The following is a 19,314-nucleotide window of genomic DNA, read 5'->3' as shown; positions in this document are numbered from 1 at the left end:
CTTCTGATTCATCACCAGGCCTTGCCATGTAAATATATATATATATATATATATATAAACTAAAAGGTTTAGGTTGTATCATATATATATTGATATTGGGAAAAAATTGTAATAATAGATATTGCTTAAATATTGCTCAGCCATAGGGTCCAATGCAGTCTTGGGTATGTTTATATTTTATATTCGATGCTGATTCTGCTTATCAAATCCTAGTTCTGATTCTTGTGATAATATTGTAGTTGTTTGAAACAAAAAGCACATTAATGTTTATCAGAATGTAGCTTCTATAAAGATTAATATATAATATTGTTCTGTATCAAAGCTAAAACCAAGAAAGATTTAAATAATCTCAATTTCTTTATGGAAAAGTGCGGTTTTCCTTTTTCATCGAGTGCCCAAACACAAGCTCATTCTGGGACATTCTGACTTCGACTGGAGACATTTTAAACTACATTATTACATTATGCTGTAGGAAATACTTCATTAGTCCTTATTTCTCCCTTTGTGCAGTGATTTACACTTTTGTATATCACTGCTGTCTTCTCAGATTAGCCACACTGACAAACCGATCTGTGTGCACTTATTTATTTTAGGAATCGATAAAAGTGATTACAAAAAGAAAACGTATATCTCTGAAAGAAATAATGGTAATTATGAACTTGAATCTTGTTTCCTACTTCCTGCTAACCTCATTACATTGTCGCCTTTATCAGCCTGACCACTCTACCACTGCTAATTCACATGTCTTGTGAAGTTTACAAGAAAACGACAACACAAATCACTTGCTCTCACCACACAGTGTGCTTACACATGTGGTTTTCAATCATTTTATTTTATGTAAACATAATACAGCACAATATTCTGCTACATTATTAAATGATATTAATGACACTCCCATTTCCCCTTTTTTTGTCATTTCACAGGTGTATGGTGAAAACAGTTTGAAGGGACTTTAAACTTAATTTGAACATTGTTGAAATGTTTTTGGGGTGCTGATGACGACTTGGCTGAGTCGTCATCTAGTACACACTTCTGAATGATCCAAGGTGTAAAGGTCTAAAGCCCCCTTCGTTTGCATTACTTCTGATCATCCGTATTGAATCCTGGCTGTAGCTAGTTTGGCCCACTTTTTCTTAAAAGGTTTTGACTCCCAAAAGTTGTCTTAACTGTACTTAAGTACAATTATTCAACCTTAACAACGCTATTAGACAATTGTTTCTTCTTGGAGTCAATGAACGGGAACATACACTTGTCGGACCCCATGAAACGATACTGTAACCACATTGGAGTCCCATGGCAGCAATCTGAAAAGGAACATAAAATACTAAACATCAGCTGCCAAATAATAGAAGTGCACAAAAACAGACTTATGTATGGTGTCTTGTTAAAGTTCTGTACGTACGCTCTGGAGAGGAATGGCAGGTATGTGAGGCGAGGGATGCACACTAATGGCTGGTCTATCAGGATGGCGTTCATGGCCTGCTCGACACAGTACTGGGGCTCCAGAGGGGGAAGGAGCAGTTCCACTTCCTCCCTGTTAGTGGCACCAAAGGACAAACGGGCTGTCACTTATGAGTTAGTATGCAGCGTTTTGACAGCAAACCCAGACATATGCAGCCACTCGTAACAGAATGCTAAACCAACATACCCGTATTCCTGAAATGCATTTTTATTGTACAGTAGTAGACAAGATTCAAGATATGTATTGTCATATGCACAGATTACAGACAGTTATACTGTACAATGAAACACTTACTTTACTAATCCTTATTCATCCTTATTCCTAATTCAGACTATGAGCAGCTGTTCTGCCACGTTTAGGTCTAAATCACTCCCTCCAGGTTCTAGGAAGAACAGTTTAATGATAGCATATGATTGTATTTAGCAGTGTAAGCTAATTCTGTTGACATACCTTATCTTGCAGCCTTCAAACATCCCTGTGTCCACGATATAGGGGCACACAAGAGTCATCTTCACTCCTTCAACCTCCTCAGCCAGAAGCTCATGGGCCAGAGACTCGTGGAAGCCCACCGCCGCAAACTTACTGGCACAGTAATCCTGTCTCAAACAAAATAATTGAATATTTACAAAATGATTTGTGGTTTGCGACACCTACACCTACACCTAATTCACTGACTGAAGCAGAGAAGTGTGTGAAAGACACTAAACTGTGGTATCTTAGTGACCCAGTATATGTTTCTCCCTCCCTGGTTCACCTCGACACAAGCTGTGCTGAAGAGACCGAGGACGCTGGCGATGGTGACGATGTGTCCATGATTCTGGGCCTTCATCTGAGGGAGGAAGGCCTTCACTGTCTGAGACACACACACACACACACACACACACACACACACACACACACACACACACACACACACACACACACACACATGTTAGAGTGCAGCAGGTTGTTATGAAGCAATAAACCATACAGTGTTCATACAACTTGTAATCACTTAAATGTTGCTCAATGTGAAGGAAGCTTACGTTGCACAAGCAGCTTCATTCTAAGAGGATTTACTGTATGTGGGAATCCCTCTGTATAGTCTAAAGTGTGAATGGGATAAAGCTATTAACGCAATACATTTCACACGGCATGTGTCGCACCGTGCACAGTATGCTGCTCTGTTTAGCACCTGATGCTGAAAAGATTGTGCATTGTGAAATTCAAAAGTTTAAGTTCCAGTTATCTGATTATTTCAGTCGGTGCTGAATCATTGGACTTGGTAAGTGTGCCAACACGGGGCAGATTTGATTTTGAGAAATTAAAAGTGTGTACTAATGATGAAACGGTGGCACACCATCAAAGCAATCAATGTGTGCAGCTTTATATTTTTAATACAATCTCATTGCTGGGGTGTTTCTGCCAAAGCATGAGTAGTGTTCAACATGTAGGCCTACATACTGTATGTACAAGACAATCAACACAATGACTGAATTCCACCCACAAGTGTTGTTCATTGTCTTGATTCTATAATATGTGATTTGCTGCTCAACGCTACTCATCCACTGAGGATGATAAAAAGATGATTAAAAAATGTATATTTTAATAAAACATGAAGCTGCACAGACAAACAGAATGTTTTGATAGTGTGCTACCTTTTTCTTCGAATAATATTTACTAATATTAAGACCCTGTCACACATATCCGTATGACAGAAACGTATGTCGGCGCATACGAAATATCGGCAATAGGTTGATATAAATTAATGGTAAGTTGTGATCGTTTGAAGGAAAAGTGCCATCTGGTTCACGTCATGCTGATACTGGAGAACGGCTAACATGCTGAACGCTAGCTGTACTGTAGAAACACGTTTAATAAGTTACTCCGTCGTCAGGCATCATCTTAACATAGGGTAGGAATAGGTTATCCACTCGTTATCAATACAATGGCTGTAGGGTTCACCGTCAGCCGACGTAGCCTATATCTAACGTACCTCTAACGTAGTCATGTAGGTATTCACATACTGTATTTACGTAGGTAGGTATTTACGTACTATATTCACGTACGTATTCCGTATTCACGTATGTCTAACGTAACGTAACGTCTGCATATCTTATGAATCACACGTCGGGTACGTCCGGTAATTTTGAACATGCTCAAAACATCAGCGTTCAACAACGCACCCCAGCGTAACACACTCTTAACGAATACTACTTATACCTTACCTTATATCAACGTAAACCAGCGTGTTGCCAATATTTTGTATACGCCATATTTGTGTATACGTTATGCATTCGTCTGATACATTTTGTACAAGGAAGTGATACTCTATCAATAGGTTAGACATGCGTATCTGTATATGTTCACTTTTCCGATCCGATGACAAGTTGGACGTATTTGGACTCTGACGCGCATACGTTTCTGTCATACGGATATGTGTGACAGGGCCTTTAGCAGACCAAATATCTCTGTTCATGTAGATCTGAAAAAGTGAACGTTTTGATCAATATTTGGCTCATTAAATGTTTTAATTAGATCAGATTCACACAGAGTATAAGTAATGGGATAATGGAATGCAGTTAGCGTCTAACCAGAAGTGCAAAGAAGCAGTAAAGGGCAGTGTAATGTACACGTATAACACAGGTATATAAATATGACAGATATGAAACAGAACACTATAAATAACTATAATAAATAATATGAATAAATATGTGCAAAGAGTCAAGTCACACTAGAAATTGGAAATATGAACATGATTTTCTCCCAGTTATTGTTCTGGATGAGATGATTAATACGAGGTTTTATCCTAAGTACCTGGACATATACCTACCTATATATATATACATATATATATATATATGTATATAAATATACTACTATTAATAAGTCAAGGGCAGCTGGTCTTCCTGTCTGGTCTTAAGTATGTTTCACCAGAGGGGTGAAACGTCTTTAACACATATTATATTGACTAAAAGGTTCTCACCCAGAAGAGGGCATGGCAGTTGACTTTCATGGTCCTCTCTATCAGTTCATCAGGACAGTCTAACATGCGCTGCCCAGCCACCACTCCAGCGTTGTTCACCAGCATTGTAACGTCCCGGCCCAGGTCCTTTCGCACAAGCTCTGCGTGTCGATACACATCCTCGCTGTTGGTCACATCCACCTTGTACGTGTGCGCCTTACCCCCCATCTCGTGCACCAGCTTGGCTGTCTGCTCGTTGGAGCTGCTGTCGATGTCCCACAGCACCACCTCTGCCCCATGTTTGGTGAATTCCTGAGCAAAGATACGACCCAGGCCGCCACCTGATCCGGTGATCAGCACCAGCTCACCATCAATAGGCTTGGTGCGTGGGCGCAGGACGACACGCACAGAGTTGCGCAGGATGAAGTAAATCACATCCAGCAGCATCATCTGGAGGTCCATTAGAAATATCATTTTGATCTACTTTACAGTGGTCCAGACTTCACACCTGTTATCTGTGAAGGTGTTTCCTGCTGCGTTAGATTGTGTGAAAAAGATGCAGACAGCCAAGCTGGTGTTTCCCTCCTTCTGTGACCCTCAGCCTCCATCCGTGGTTTATTTAAACACCTCCCGGATTAGAGGAAATACCTTGAGCTCCTAATAAAGCTGTGAATGTATGCTTTTACGCCATTACTAAGGAAAGAAACATGTTCCTGACGGCATTACACCATGTTGAAGATTCTTTAAGTTTCAGATTCTTTGTAGAACATTATTCAAAGTTCACAGCTTGCACATTAAACTAAGCATAGGCTACCTTACTACTGCACATATGAAAAACACCTTAACCTAAATAGAAATGTAAAATATCTGCATTGTATGTGTGGCAGTCTTCAAGTATAAGCAGAAGGCAGAAAAAGGAAAGATGAGGAGGAATATTACTGTGTGTGGTAACATTCAGGTTCATATGCCCCATAACTATCTACTACAGCATCAAAAAGATCCAACTCATTTTGGGAGGATCTCAATGCAGTTTGTTCCTAAATCCAGTCCTAGCTGTACAAGGACTAATCCGTTTTCTATTTTCTATTTTTAAAGGTTCAATGTGTAAGATCTGCCAGATATGTCAACTTAAAACATTAAAACAATGAGCTAACATTATCAACAGAATGTGAAGAGGTAACAGTGTTGACGTTATGTCAAAGACGTCTGTGTGTTGTGTTGCAGAGATATCTACTGAAATCAGCATCTAACTGACTAGTGCCGCTCCGTCCAGTGTGTAATACCACTTGTTCCTCTGGAGGCGATAGTGAGTCACTGTAGAGCTAGTCTCCCCTCAGTACAGAGGGAGAAGAAGTCTGACTCGGGCAGACTCAGGGTCAACATCACATCCATGATCCCTTTTTACCGCCTCCCGCCGGTAGCTGTGGCTGGGAGTCAGTAAACAGCACTGTAGCCATTACACAGGTTAGACACCCAGCGCTCCATGAGCCCGTTGTGAATTTCCGCCGGCTGAATCCAAGCCGCCAGAGCTGCTGCAAGCTCCTCTCCCGGGAAGCAGTACTACTTAGTTGGAGGACGAAACAAAAAGTGCTTTCCACGTCTCTGCCGCCCGGACCCATGCCAACATACAAACTATCAAAACTTAACGTTACACAGATAAACACACAGAAATCTAAGATTAGAAGATAGCAGTGATGTATTTGAGTTTCAGCAGTCTGGTCTAATGAACTGAATGACTGACATAAGAGTAAACAATGAATTACACATTGAACCTTTAAGTGAAGTACGAAAAAGAGAATAAAGAGCTGCTAATTAATTACAAATACCCTTACCCTCATTTACCAGACATCATACATACTGTATACATAAAGCATTGCAGCCTCAAGCTAATTTGTAGGGCCGTGCACTCATATTCAATGAGAACATAAGGAGATTATGTATATGTGAAATGTAAATCTCTCCTTTGTTACATCCCATGAAGGCTGCTTGTTGTGTATCACGTTTTTGTTTCTAGGTGAACACTGCCAGCCTTTGTTTACTCCGTGATGGCATGTGCGCCATATTTAGAGAACAATACAACGTAAATCTCAATGATCGTCTGCATTTATTGTTGCCAGTTATGGAATTATTGCATGTTAGTTGCATTGTAATGTAAAGATCTATATATTCTAAAGAAACATTAGATACTTGTATTGTCTGACTACCAACATTTCAACCTCCTGGAGTTTTACATCTCACAACAATATGATGTGCAGACAAATATATATTTTATTAAAATACAGAATATATTTACAGAAATGGGTCATGGCTGCATGAAGGATGTTAGCTTAAATACTGCCAAGAATTCTGCCCTACTGTGACATGTTGTGCAACACTTGGAAACAGCAGCAAAGTGAGCGCCTTAAATCTGGTCGTAATACCTGAGTATTGGCAAGCAGCGTGGAGCTGTGTCTGATTGTTTGCCAGCCAGTTTCCCACGTACGATATGCCATAAAAATAATACATTTTTGGCGGGAAGCCATCCATCCAACTCTGGACCATTTCTGTCTTACAGAACAGGAGTTTATCTAATCTGTGCAACTTTTAAGACACAATCCATGGTCCAAATGAAAACCACATTTAGTCATTTTATTATGAGAACTGTTTTAGAATCAAGGCTTTTATTATTTAAAATAAAAAATCTTCAAGTTTCCTGATCAAAAAATGAGATAATAAAATAAACATGTTATAAGAAAATGAGAGATGGCGTGAGTAGTTTCTATATAGGCCTGCGGCTGTATCCAGTAAGTGCTGACTGTCTGTTTAATGGAGCAGTAAATGGTCGTCGTGTCTGCAAGCTACACTGTTCTGTAGGGGGCCACAAAGTAGAGCCACATGAAAAGATCCACAACTGTCATGGTAATGCTTTTCACTGTCTATATATGTTTCCCTCAATTCTCACCCCCCCCCCCCCCCCCCCCCTTTCTGTTCCTATCTTCTCCCTCTACACACGCAGTAGAAGGCTACTGGGAACCTTAGTTCGAGTGGAGGCATGCACTGTCCACACTGTTGTTCTTTTTGCATGAATAACCTCAGCCATAGGAGTTTCATTAATCCACTCTGTTCACATGTTGAGGCACACATGGGCCTCGGAAGCTGGCTGCTTCACAGTGAGAGGGGGTGGGGGGGGAGAGAGAGAGAAAGAGAGAGAGAGAGAGAGAGAGAGAGAGAGAGAGAGAGAGAGAGAGAGAGAGAGAGAGAGAGAGAGAGAGAGAGAGAGAGAGATGCCATGCATCCCAGTAAAGGGATCTTTTTATTCTGTTTCTGCCACTTAGGACCAGTGCTGTGCTTACTTAAGGCAGGCTAATGCTCAACATCTTGTAAGGCAGGGCAAACTATATCAAACATGTAAATACAGTGAGAAGAGGTTTTCTTTTCAGTATTCTGCAAAGCAATGCATTTGGTGAGGTATACAAACTAGCCGTACAATAATGTGAAAATTGTTATTCTAATAATCATTAGGTTTTATATATTCCTTTGGTCTAACATATCTAATCTAAAGCTTGCCTAATTAATCTTATATGGCCACATTACATGTAATTGTGTGGGCCACTTTACTTTACCTATAGTAACTGTTCCTTTAAGAGATACAGAGTTGACACATGAATAACTTCCAACTCAACGACCAGTGCCTCAACTCCTGTTGGTCGCATTGCTGACCTAACTGACCACAGATGATAAGAGTTAATATACAGGCTTTTAAGTACTTTAACAGGACTTTAAAACACTTCTCTGGTGAATAACTTCAGACAGGGTAACTGCTAAACGTGTATGTTGTTGTGCGCTCCGTCGTGATGACTGTGAGGAGGAGCAGCTCTGTCTCTCTGGTTTGTCTCGGGGTGGCTTTCATCCTCGTCGGTCCGTGTCAGTCGGCCTGTCGGGAAACAGGTATGTGTTGCACCGGCCGGGACCAGTCATGCATCAGCAAAGGATGGAGGTCTGACCGGTCCTATGGCACCTGCTACTGCGACCAAGCCTGTGTGTCCACCCTGGACTGCTGCCACGACTATGAAACAGCCTGCCCAGGTGGGTTCGTGCTGACAAGAAAACTTCTGTTTATCAAATATTAAACTCCATTAGAGGATTAGAGCCACATGTTAAAAGAAATGGAGTTCTGAATAACTAAAGTCAGAATCTTTTTTAAAATGTATTATAACAATGTGTTTTATAAATTCTGACTTTAAACATTTTACCATGTGGCCCGAATACTTTTCCGTACGGTACAGTGTGATGATATTAATGTAGATTGTTTATGACTGATTTTTCCCCTTTTATAAAATACATCATATGCATGAGAACAAACATAAATAACCAAAAATAGAACTAATAATATCACTTTTTCACATGTATATGCTATAGAACCCACAAACTGGCAAATGTTTATAGTGAGCATTTGCTATAAACAGGAGACCTACAGTGTCACTGAAATACACTGATTGTGTTGGCCTTAATGTGCATCTTCGACATCTGACAGCTATTAGCGCATTTATATGATGCTGGCTGTGTTTTTCTCCTTCAGCTGCATGTACTCTGTCTCTTCTCCCTCAGCGCTGTCCTGTGTGGTGAGCGACTGGACGGGGTGGTCAGGCTGTGCCGAGGCCTGCAGGGCCACAGTCCGAAGGCGGAGCAGGACCATCCTGCAGGAGCCGCTCAACGCAGGGAAACCCTGTCCCCATCTGGAGGAGCATGCTGGCTGCGCAGAGTACTGGTCTCAGCAAGGGAATTGTCACAACCCACCTGGTGAGAAAAATCTACCCGGATCCTTCTGCACATGCATGTGATCATCACATTATTCTTTGACATTCGGTGGAATTACTTTATGCTGTTATCCTACAAAGTTATCAAACTAAAAAATCTAATAATACCACATTACAATATCCCTTCATACAGACAGATCATTCTGGTATTTTATTCAATGAAACAGTGTTACATGCAAAACAAGGGATTTAAAAAAAGAAAAATTCAACTAGTATAACAGTTATTTTAATCCTACATGTGCAGTCTTTTATCATTTCATTAATAATTAATAATAGTCATAATACTCTATACTGCAGTGGCACTGAAGTACTTTGTAAGAAGAGCAGAAATACGTATTTTAACAACTCCCCATTGTGGAGAGAAACATTGTTTTTAAATAGAACATCAATGCACACTTGAATTAAGAATAAAGAGCCTTGTTGTTCTATTCACAATGAGTTATACAATTGTACTGAATACAGCTATGTTGTTATGACTGTATGTTTCACTGTGAAAGAGTGATGGGGATACTGATGCATGCGGTCTTTAGACACACTCTAGTAGTATATGTAGCAGTATGATTTATAGCCACAGCTCCTTCCCACCACATGCTCATTTTAAATGTATGAAGTACTGCAACATACTGTCACATTTAATGTTATCATGGCTGCTTCCTCTGCAGTCCCAGCATTGATTATCACGGGTGGCTATGGCAACGCCAGGAAGAAAAGAGACATCCCTGACAGCAGCAACATTATAGGGTAACATGTTCAGAGAGTCTTTGTGCATTCGCTATGTTCTCATGTGTCGTCAATATGTCGTTCATATCTGATTTTGGTTTGGGCGTGTGTTTGTGTAAAATAGGTATTGTGTCCAGTTTCAGTTGACCTCTCTGACAAAAGGATGCCAGCAGAGTTCGGGCCCACACACCCAGTGGATGCAGCACCTGAGGGAAGGGCACCGTGTGTGTGTGGAGTGCCAGCCGCCCGCTCTCGCTGCTGGACAGACACACTGTGCCGGAGACGGAGAGGAAAACGACGAGGGCAGGTAAGAATGAAAAGAACGAAGAATATAAGATTATGTAAATGTTTCTTTCAAAAACACATTGTCACATGACAGCTTTATTCTTTTCACCCTGATTAAAAAATTATAATAAAAAAAAGTAATGTTTGACATTCTTTAGATTTAGAAAGCCTTATTTAAGCTTGTGTTGTTCCGGAAATGTTAATGACCAAAAGAGATAGATAAGGTATTTGTTTTTAAAGCTCAGTCAAATGTTTATCCAACCATGAAATTAACTTGAAGTTAATTTTGCTCATATGTAATGAAACTCAGTGTTGCACATAACTTGACTAATAAAGGTGACCTTTCCATGGCACCAAAGGCAGAGTCAAGTGTTCTGTAATTAGCAGTTAAAACAGTAAAACATATGAGTAAATTAGAAAGTAATTGCAGCTGTTATTAAGCATATTAAAAACCCACCACTTGTCCTTTATGATTTATAATAGGTAATCATTTTTACACAGATGTTCATTCGCCGGGTTAGATGAGAAGAACGATACCACTCTCATGTCTGTAATTAAAATATGTAGCTGGAGCCTTTAAAGATATATTTATAAATCAGGATTAGTAGATGTTGTTACGTTTGGACGGGGCCAAGCTAGCTGTTCTCCTGTTTCCTATCTTTGTGCTAAGATAAGCTAACCAGCCGCTAACGGTAGCTTCATATTTACTGTACACACATTATAGTGGTTTAGATCTTTTACTCTCGGCATGTAAGGATATATAAATTCATTATAAATCAGGATTACGATTAGAATAATTGGAATTTACCATGAAATGCAAACCTAAAAAAGCACAGGACAAATATTGGTATTTTCTGTTAAGAACAAAATGATTACACCATATCAACAAACTAATTGTTAAACTCTTTGTAATTGACAGTGACTTTTTTGAGAGCGGTCCATTTGCAGGCATCACTTAAAGGGGTCCAAACAAACAAAAGTTATATTTACAGTCAGTTTTACTCTCCAAAACATATTGTGTGCATTGCTGAGGTCTAACAAAGAGGATGAATGCATGTCCAGAGCAGTTGTTTCTAAAAAGCTTAAAACTCGCTTTGATTACATCTATGTTTACTGGCATGAAGTCTTCTTCTTTTCCGCCTTTTTTGTGTGGTATTGCTGCATATCTTGGAGCAGATAGCGCCATGTGTAGATTTGCGTGACATCGTTGGCAGGATGTGACGACCCATGTGCACTTCCTCGTGTGTGTGCGCATGCAGAAAAGTGATCCTTCAATCCCAAAACACATTGATCCTATATTTAACCCTACCGATATCCACAGGACAAACAGTGCAAACTGCATAGACAGAATATCCTGGCCATGGATAACAGTGTTCTACCCTGCACAACACTGTTTCTGACACATGTGTCAGTATTGTTGAGGTGCAGTGGTGGATAGAGTACTGATATGTGGATCAGTTGTCATGGAACAGCCTGAGTTTGTTTGTTTGTTTGTTTTTCATCCCTGACCACTGGACAACTGAGCTACACCTTTCTCTTCGATCTGATTGGTAACAGTTAGGACTACCACTAGATGGCAACATTGTTTATCACTTGGATTTAACTCATTTCTCCCCTCATCCTTCCTGCAGAAGACAGTCTCTCCAGTGGCAGGCGGTGGGAAACCCTCGATGCAGGGGTGTGTGGAGGCATGTTGGGAGGCTGGAGTCCTGCTCCTGCCCAACAGCCCACAGCTTTCTTTTCATTTAACATCCTCCTTCCTGCTGTTAGGCTCCCCGCTGTACACATTTACTCAGACTCTGAACATAATAATTAGGAACCAGCCAGAATAATAAACAATGGTCGCTAAATCTGTTTTATTAAAGAGTTCTGGTCAATGCTCAGTTGTGCCTTCTTCTCCAGATGAGTGCAACTACATCTACATATTTTATTAATATGGCTGAATATGTGCCAATGAAAATTCCTATTTCCTAATCAGATAATAATAATATCCTTACTGCTCAAGAAAAAAACTATTTTGGTTTGCATCAAAAACGGCAAATTAACAGTGAAATGAAAGTCAGAAATTCCTAATCAAAATGTAAAGTGATCTGATTTATTTCATTGAAGTCATCCAAGGGAAATGTTGCTTTTCTTAAGAAATAGAAATATCTTGGGACATTGAGACACTTTTTTTTACATGACAAGTACTGGCTCTGTGTGAATCACAACCAGTCACAACGCCAAAGTTACAACATGCACTGAACAATAGAACATTTATACAGAAACAACAGCATAGAAAGTCAACAGGTAAAAATGTTTTTGTTTTTTTTACAAAACAGACAGCCTCGGGACCTACAAACAACATTGTATAAGAGCTGGCTAAGGTCGTTCAAATATCTTTTTTCATTTCCCTGGTAACAGTGTACTTTACAAAGACTGATGGCTTAGGCAAGGTTGGGGTCAATTCCACTGAGAACTTAAAATGTTGAAAAAATATAGTTTATGTTTTTAATTTGTACTAGGTTTTAATTTGCCTCATGCTCTCATACTGTTTATTTTATAGTGTAATGTGTGATTTGTGTTTTTTCTCAAGGCATCCTGAATCGACCCCAACCCTGTAATACAGTGTTAGATTCAGAGTAAATTCGGCTACTTGCTAAAGCAGTGGTTCTCACTGGGTTTTTAGAAACTACCACATGTCCTTGAAAAGGGTCCTATGGGGTTCTAACAAAAAAAATTAAAGACTTGAACCTCTTTACAGTTAAATTTAGCAGCTAGCGCGACAATCAAGTTCTATTGTAGATTTAAACTAAATGCATTTACTGTACAGTTGGGAGTCTTGTTATGGAAACGTTTATGAATCTGTGCTCTTCATCTTAGTTTGTATCAATAAATAAGAAATAAAACAGGTCACTTGATTGTGTTTTCTTCATAAAGCATGATGGTTTAGTCCTTTGAATTTCTCCACAAGGATATCAGTGAAATAAAAATATTTTAGAATAAATAAAAACAAGGATGACTAAAGACTAAATAAATATAGGTTTTGTATTTTGGTGGTATCATGTCACAGTAAGGTATGACATCACAACATCATGCTTGATGTTTCTTTTGCACTACCTTGTCTAAAAGCTTAAGAATATCAACACTATTGTCGGGATTTCAATACTTACATTTGTGTGTAAGCACATGGGTGAGCATTTGTGTAATATATTCCTATAATAAATCTCAGTTCTCTACAATAGTGCTTGCTGTCTATTTATGGAATATTGATTGTCATCATTGTTTAGAGATATTTCAGTGAAACATGGTCCCTGACTACCATAATATAGAAAACCTAAATGATGGGACAGAAGCTCACATGATTCTTCATTAGAGGTTGTGTGATCTGAATGCCCTTTATCTAAGCGTTGAAAATTAAACTTAATCATTATTTTTTTTAATGATGTAATGCACTCAGAAGGACATGTCTGACTGAAATTTGGACGTCTAGGTATAACATGGTAAAAGATGTTGGCATACATTGACCTTGACTTTTTGTAAGATAAAGATAAATATCCATAGGAACTATCCAACTGGTCTATGAACCAAATGTTTTTCTTGTGGAGACTAATGTTGTCTTTCATTGTATAATTGAACCTGTGCCACTTCCACCTTGTAATGTCATGTTAAGAATTAAACAAGTTTATTCTTAAAATAATGTATGAATTTAACCAAAGTTGCAGCCATTCACAGCAAGTTATTTAGGAGACATTAAAAACTGATTCAATCTGAATTTCACCAGAGGCTATCTGGAAAGTGTTAAATATTTGCAGTCAATTGTTATGCCATAGGACATTTTCAAATCATGTAATTAGGTTACACATCTTTGCAGACGATACCCAAGTTTATGTGTGCCATTGTTTTTTTTCTCTGTGAATTTAGGATCTAATATTAGCAGATACTGTTGCTTATGTGCAAGAAAGGGCAATGATTAGAAATGTAACATGAATAATAAAGGAATGTTGTGATATATAGTGTATGAATGTGCAAACCATCCATCTTTGCCTAATTAGATGACGTGTGTTAAATAAGATCCATAAAATGCGCTTCCCCAGCTGTAAATGAAGCTGCACTTCAAAATTGAAACATATCCTAAATTAATCTTAATTTCTCATATTAAAGTACAATCTGTGTTACTGCTGCATGTTAGAGTCAGAACTTCAGATATAATATGGAGAAAAAAGAAGCAGGATTCCACCAACATGCATACATTCATTAACAGTTCATTCTTTTTCATTACTGCTCTAATGCCCTGGCTTTACAGCTGCCACACACACACACACACACACACACACACACACACACACACACACACACACACACACACAAATACACACACACACACACACAAATACACACACACAAACACACACACACACACACACACACAAACACACGCACACACACACATGGTTCCCTCTGCCTCTCGCAGTCATTGCTATTCCTTTCACACCTCAGCTCCTCTCACTATGGGAAAGCAATATGAAATGGTTCAACTCTGTGAATAAAACAGGAAAGATGATTTGTGATTAGACTCTTAACAACAACACTCAAAAATGAATGACGATCACCTTCTGTTGACTTTTGTATAACACTTTAAACTCAACACCTACATTTGTAATAGAGCAATGGCCTCTTTTATTTCTATCTTTCATCAATATACGTGTGTCAGGAAGCTTCTACAATTTGGTGAATTGTGTTAGTTGACAGTAAAGTTTTAATGAGAGATACCTATTCTTGAGAATTTTAAAGGCATGACTTCACATTTCACATCCTAGCTCTGCTCATGTTAGCATGGTCTATATGTCTGTAAAGTCATTCTTATTACATGATTTAATTCATGTTTCTTAAGGTTGGGATTATTGTTCAAATATAGCATGTTTGACCCTCTATATTCAGTGTATGCTCATTTATGTAATATATTTCATTGTGTGTATGTAAGACTGTTTCTCTCTGCTAAGTGGAAATATAAACAGAGAATAGAGATTGCAATGGGAAATTGCAGTATTTATGGAATTTTAGACAAAACAATGTACAAGGTCCTTACATCATAATGTTACTTAAGTACTCATAAATATGCACAGTGAGGAGTGGCTCTGCTAACATGTGACTACTGTGCATACCTGTGACTTTGTGGGTACATGCCTGCGTGTGTGTTTGTGTGTGTGTGTGTGTGTGTGTGAGAGAGTGTTCTTGTATGCGTGTTGAACATGTGTTACATGCAATCAGACCTTCCTGCCCCAATTAACAAACCGTTGCTGAGCTTCTGCCAGCCTTTGAGGAGAGCTTCTGTCACCATGGAAACTAAGTGTATCGATGTATCCTGAAAATGGTCTTTCATGCCTGTATGTATCTTTAGTGGGTGTGTGTGCTCATACATGGATTTCATCAGGTTGGGCAATTACAACTGACTTATGTTAAAGTTAACTTAGCGGTGTATATTTAGTGCCGTTAAAGTTTATTTTGACGATTAAAGGAACAAAGTAGAACTCCCCTGCTCTCAGTATCAAATATGCACATATCCCATTATCTGACAGTGTGATCTCTTTGGATGCTTTCGTGTTGGTCAAAAGAAGGCCAATGCATGCTGAACATCTGTTACTGAAATCTAAACTTTATGTCAGTAATTATATGCTGTAAACATAAAAAAATAAAACATATTAGAGGATTTTTATATATTTCATTTTTTAAAGCATCTCATGTTTTTGTATGTTGACCGGTTGGATGCATGCATGCTTCATAAATGTGCGCTTTATGCAGCATTCAAGCTTGTTATTTCTGGCTCTTGGCCCATTAAAAAAATTATTGGTCCACTACCACTACCATCCCTTAAAAATCATACTGAGGTGCTAGGACAATATTCACTGGTCAATATATTATCCATTCTCACCGTGACATGATAACATAGGGGACAGCAAAATACTGTTTAAGAAAGAGCGTTCATTATAATGGATGATGGGTTGGAGCTTTTGTTAACTGAAGCCTCTGTGCCAAGACATTGGACCTTATACAGGATTACTCTTCACATATGAGTATGACACAGCAGACTAGCAAATCACATATTTCTATAAGGGACTTTCTCTTATCTATATAAAAATAAATCAGGTTCGACAATCTCAAGAGTGTGTATACATGAATTACCATTAGATCACCCATCAACATTCACACTCACACACATGCACACATACCCTTACAGTATATGCAGACATGCACACCCCTAGAAATGTAAATGACTAAGGCCAGTTTTGGGAATGGAGGGCACAAGTAAGTAGTTTATAGGCTTCTAGGTACTCTCCTGTATCTCCAAGACTACAACATGAACTGGGACTCAGTAATGGGATAGTGGGCAGCTGGGACCTTTTTTCCTGGAGAGTATAGAGATATCCCTCTGCCACTAAAACCATTATTCAATTTGGTTACACCAGTTGTGACTACATCTAAATGTCTCTGATGACTCTGCTTCCACGGGGATCTCTGAACAGACCCACAGGCTACCTGGGAGTGCTCTTTTGTTTTGTGTAATACCACTAATAGGAATGAGTTGAAGGAAGGGCAGTGACATTCTCCGATCTCCAAGTTTTTTTGTCCCAGAGTATTCACCACACATGTTGACCCTGAGCTTGGTGCCCAATGGCATGCTCAGATAATTTGTGAAATGTTTTGGTGAGACCCTTTGTCTCTTCCACTTTGTACTTTACATTACATTACAGGTCATTTAGCAGACGCTCTTATCCAGAGCGACTTACATTGAACTAACTACAGGGACAATCTCCCTGGAGCAACTCAGGGTTAAGTACCTTGCTCAGGGGTACAATGGTGGCAGCCTGGTATTGAACTCCCGACCTTCTAGCGTTTTGTTTGTCTCTGGATTATATTGTGTTTTTAGTCTGTCCGGTTTCTCCACCACAAACACTCTGGCTCCAGCTTCCTGTTTATTTCTGCTGCACTTATACCTCAGAGGCTTTTATCCAAAGTATTTTGACGACCCCTCTCAACCTTTGGTCTACGTGCCATCTCAGGTCCTACGTGATTCTCATGAGCTACCCCGCGAATCCCTTCATTTGGGAACAGACAGTTCTGGCCCAGCATTTTTTGGGCTGCTTCTAAATGGTTGGTTCCTTTCTGGTAAGTCATGTTGATGTTGCGTTTTGGGCTTGAACCAGCCAAAAGACGCTCTGAAGGACTGGTGTCAGAGATGTCGCGGAGGTGCTCATCATCATCTGTATCAGCGTCAATGTATTTGCTGATGGAGGAGTCGTGAAAGGTGAAGACAGTTGCGGCCAGGGTACTGCTCTCTGGGGACTTCGGTGGGGTTCTGCTGCTGGCAGTGGTGTAGACAGAAACTTCAGGGCTTAACAAGGACTGGTCTGACATGACTGAGCTGTCTGAAAGTGGGGACGGGCCTGACCCCCTCTCGCTTCGACAGCTTCCTTTGGGGATAAGGATTTTTGAGGAGTTGCCAGAAAAGAAGAATCTCCGTGCGTTCTCTGAGCGTGAGGGTTTTGTAATAGACAAGGGAGTCAGCATGGGCTCACGCTCCCCAGTGGTTTGCTGGCCTGTTTTTGCACTCTTGTGCTGGGAGTAAGCTGTAGCCGGACTGTTGGAGAACCGGTTGCTTTCCTGAAGACCAAGGTCTATTGCAGGACTTTGGGGGAAGCGTGGATTCTCCTGGAAGTCTGTAGCACAACTGATATAGCTGTCAATGCTGGACAAGCTTTTCATGTCCCCCACTCCTTCTCTGGTTCCTAGCACCGGTGGCCTGTGATCTTGGATGGCCCCCAGCTCTATTTCATCCCTCTGTTTGCCAACTCTAGAGCCCCTGTCTTTAGCATTGAGGTTTGGCTGGGATTGTGTCTTGGCCATCTGGTTGTACATCTCCTCGAGCTTCTGAACATTTAGCCTCTGGGGACTGGTGGTTCGGGACTTGTTGGGAGAGCCTAACTCCTGGGCGTTGAAGGAACGATTTGAGCTTGTTTCTGATGCAGCTCTCTTGGGGGTCCATTTCCAATGGCTTGGAGAAAGTTGGTTGTCATGAGGCCTCTCACTCTTCTCTACCACCACATCCATCAATTCTGCACTACGAGCAAATGCCTCTTTCAAGTTCATTGAGACAATACTACCATTTCTCTTTGCCCTCTCTAGGGCCTCTCTTCGTTTAAGTGCTTTTTCCTGCCTCTTCTGCTCCTTGTAGAATTCAGAGAAGTTATTTACAATAATAGGAATAGGTAGAGCAATCACCAGTACTCCAGCTATGCAGCATAAACCCCCCACTATCTTTCCCAGTAGCGTTTTTGGGTAGATATCTCCGTAGCCTACTGTGGTCATAGTAATAGTAGCCCACCAGAAAGAAGCTGGAATGCTTTTAAACTTTGTATCCTCCTCATCCTTCTCAGCAAAGAACACCAGACTGGAGAAGATCATGATGCCCATGGCCAAGAAAAGGATAAGCAAGCCCAGCTCATTGTAACTCCTCCTAAGAGTGAAGCCCAGAGACTGAAGACCTGTGGAGTGACGAGCCAGCTTCAGAATACGCAGGATACGCATGATCCGAAAAATCTGAACCACGCGGCGGACATTCTGAAATTGCAGCACACTTTTGTTGGATTCTGTCAGGAAGATGGTGACGTAGTAGGGCAATATGGCCAGCAGATCAATGACATTCAGAGGACCCTTAAAGAACTTCCACTTGTTTGGAGAGGAGAGGAAGCGGAGTAGGTACTCCATGGTAAACCAGGCAATACATACAGCTTCCACGTGGGCCAGTTGTGGGTTATCTGAAGACTGGCCAAACTCATCCATGTCCTGCAGCTCTGGAAGGGTGTTCAGAGACAAGGCAATGGTGGATAGCACGATGAAGAGGATGGAGATGATGGCCAGTATCTGAAAGACACATTTATAAAAGCAGTATGAGTAAAAATTGCAGGATCGGGGAATGACATCAGTTCAAATCAGAAATGAGATATGCATTTAAGCATACATTTCTTAATATTAAAATTGCACCCTTCACAAAACACAATAAATGCACATTCACTGTATTTAAAAGTTATTTTGATTACAGTATGAAAGTGCTATCTGTAAGTCAATTC

At 40.1% G+C, this 19,314-nt stretch overlaps 3 protein-coding genes across 3 annotated transcripts in view; 1 reads left to right on the top strand and 2 right to left on the bottom strand.

Annotated features, from left to right (window-relative positions):
- Positions 1 to 836: 836 nt before the first annotated feature.
- Positions 837 to 4,880, bottom strand: rdh20 (retinol dehydrogenase 20). Its single transcript, XM_029432189.1, has 5 exons — positions 4,428 to 4,880; positions 2,217 to 2,315; positions 1,913 to 2,058; positions 1,403 to 1,534; positions 837 to 1,324 (listed from the first exon to the last, which is right to left on the bottom strand). Exons 1-5 carry the CDS (start codon positions 4,878 to 4,880, stop codon positions 1,183 to 1,185), a joined length of 972 nt encoding a protein of 323 aa, XP_029288049.1. The 3' UTR covers positions 837 to 1,182.
- Positions 4,881 to 8,239: 3,359 nt separating this feature from the next.
- Positions 8,240 to 12,667, top strand: LOC115008276 (somatomedin-B and thrombospondin type-1 domain-containing protein). The gene is made up of 5 exons (XM_029431774.1): positions 8,240 to 8,471; positions 8,994 to 9,185; positions 9,865 to 9,943; positions 10,047 to 10,229; positions 11,839 to 12,667. Exons 1-5 carry the CDS (start codon positions 8,240 to 8,242, stop codon positions 11,954 to 11,956), a joined length of 804 nt encoding a protein of 267 aa, XP_029287634.1. The 3' UTR covers positions 11,957 to 12,667.
- kcnb1 (potassium voltage-gated channel, Shab-related subfamily, member 1) overlaps positions 12,278 to 19,314 on the bottom strand; it is a 31,775-nt gene continuing 24,738 nt past the window's right edge. The window contains exon 3 of the mRNA XM_029431773.1: positions 12,278 to 19,108. Coding sequence (XP_029287633.1) covers positions 17,183 to 19,108 — 1,926 coding nt within the window. The 3' untranslated portion in view covers positions 12,278 to 17,182. The remainder of the gene's footprint in view (positions 19,109 to 19,314) is intronic.

Source organism: Cottoperca gobio, chromosome 5 (genome assembly GCF_900634415.1).
Source record: "Cottoperca gobio chromosome 5, fCotGob3.1, whole genome shotgun sequence".
Taxonomy (NCBI): Eukaryota; Metazoa; Chordata; class Actinopteri; order Perciformes; family Bovichtidae; genus Cottoperca; species Cottoperca gobio.
This window is presented reverse-complemented; position numbering and strand designations above follow the sequence as displayed.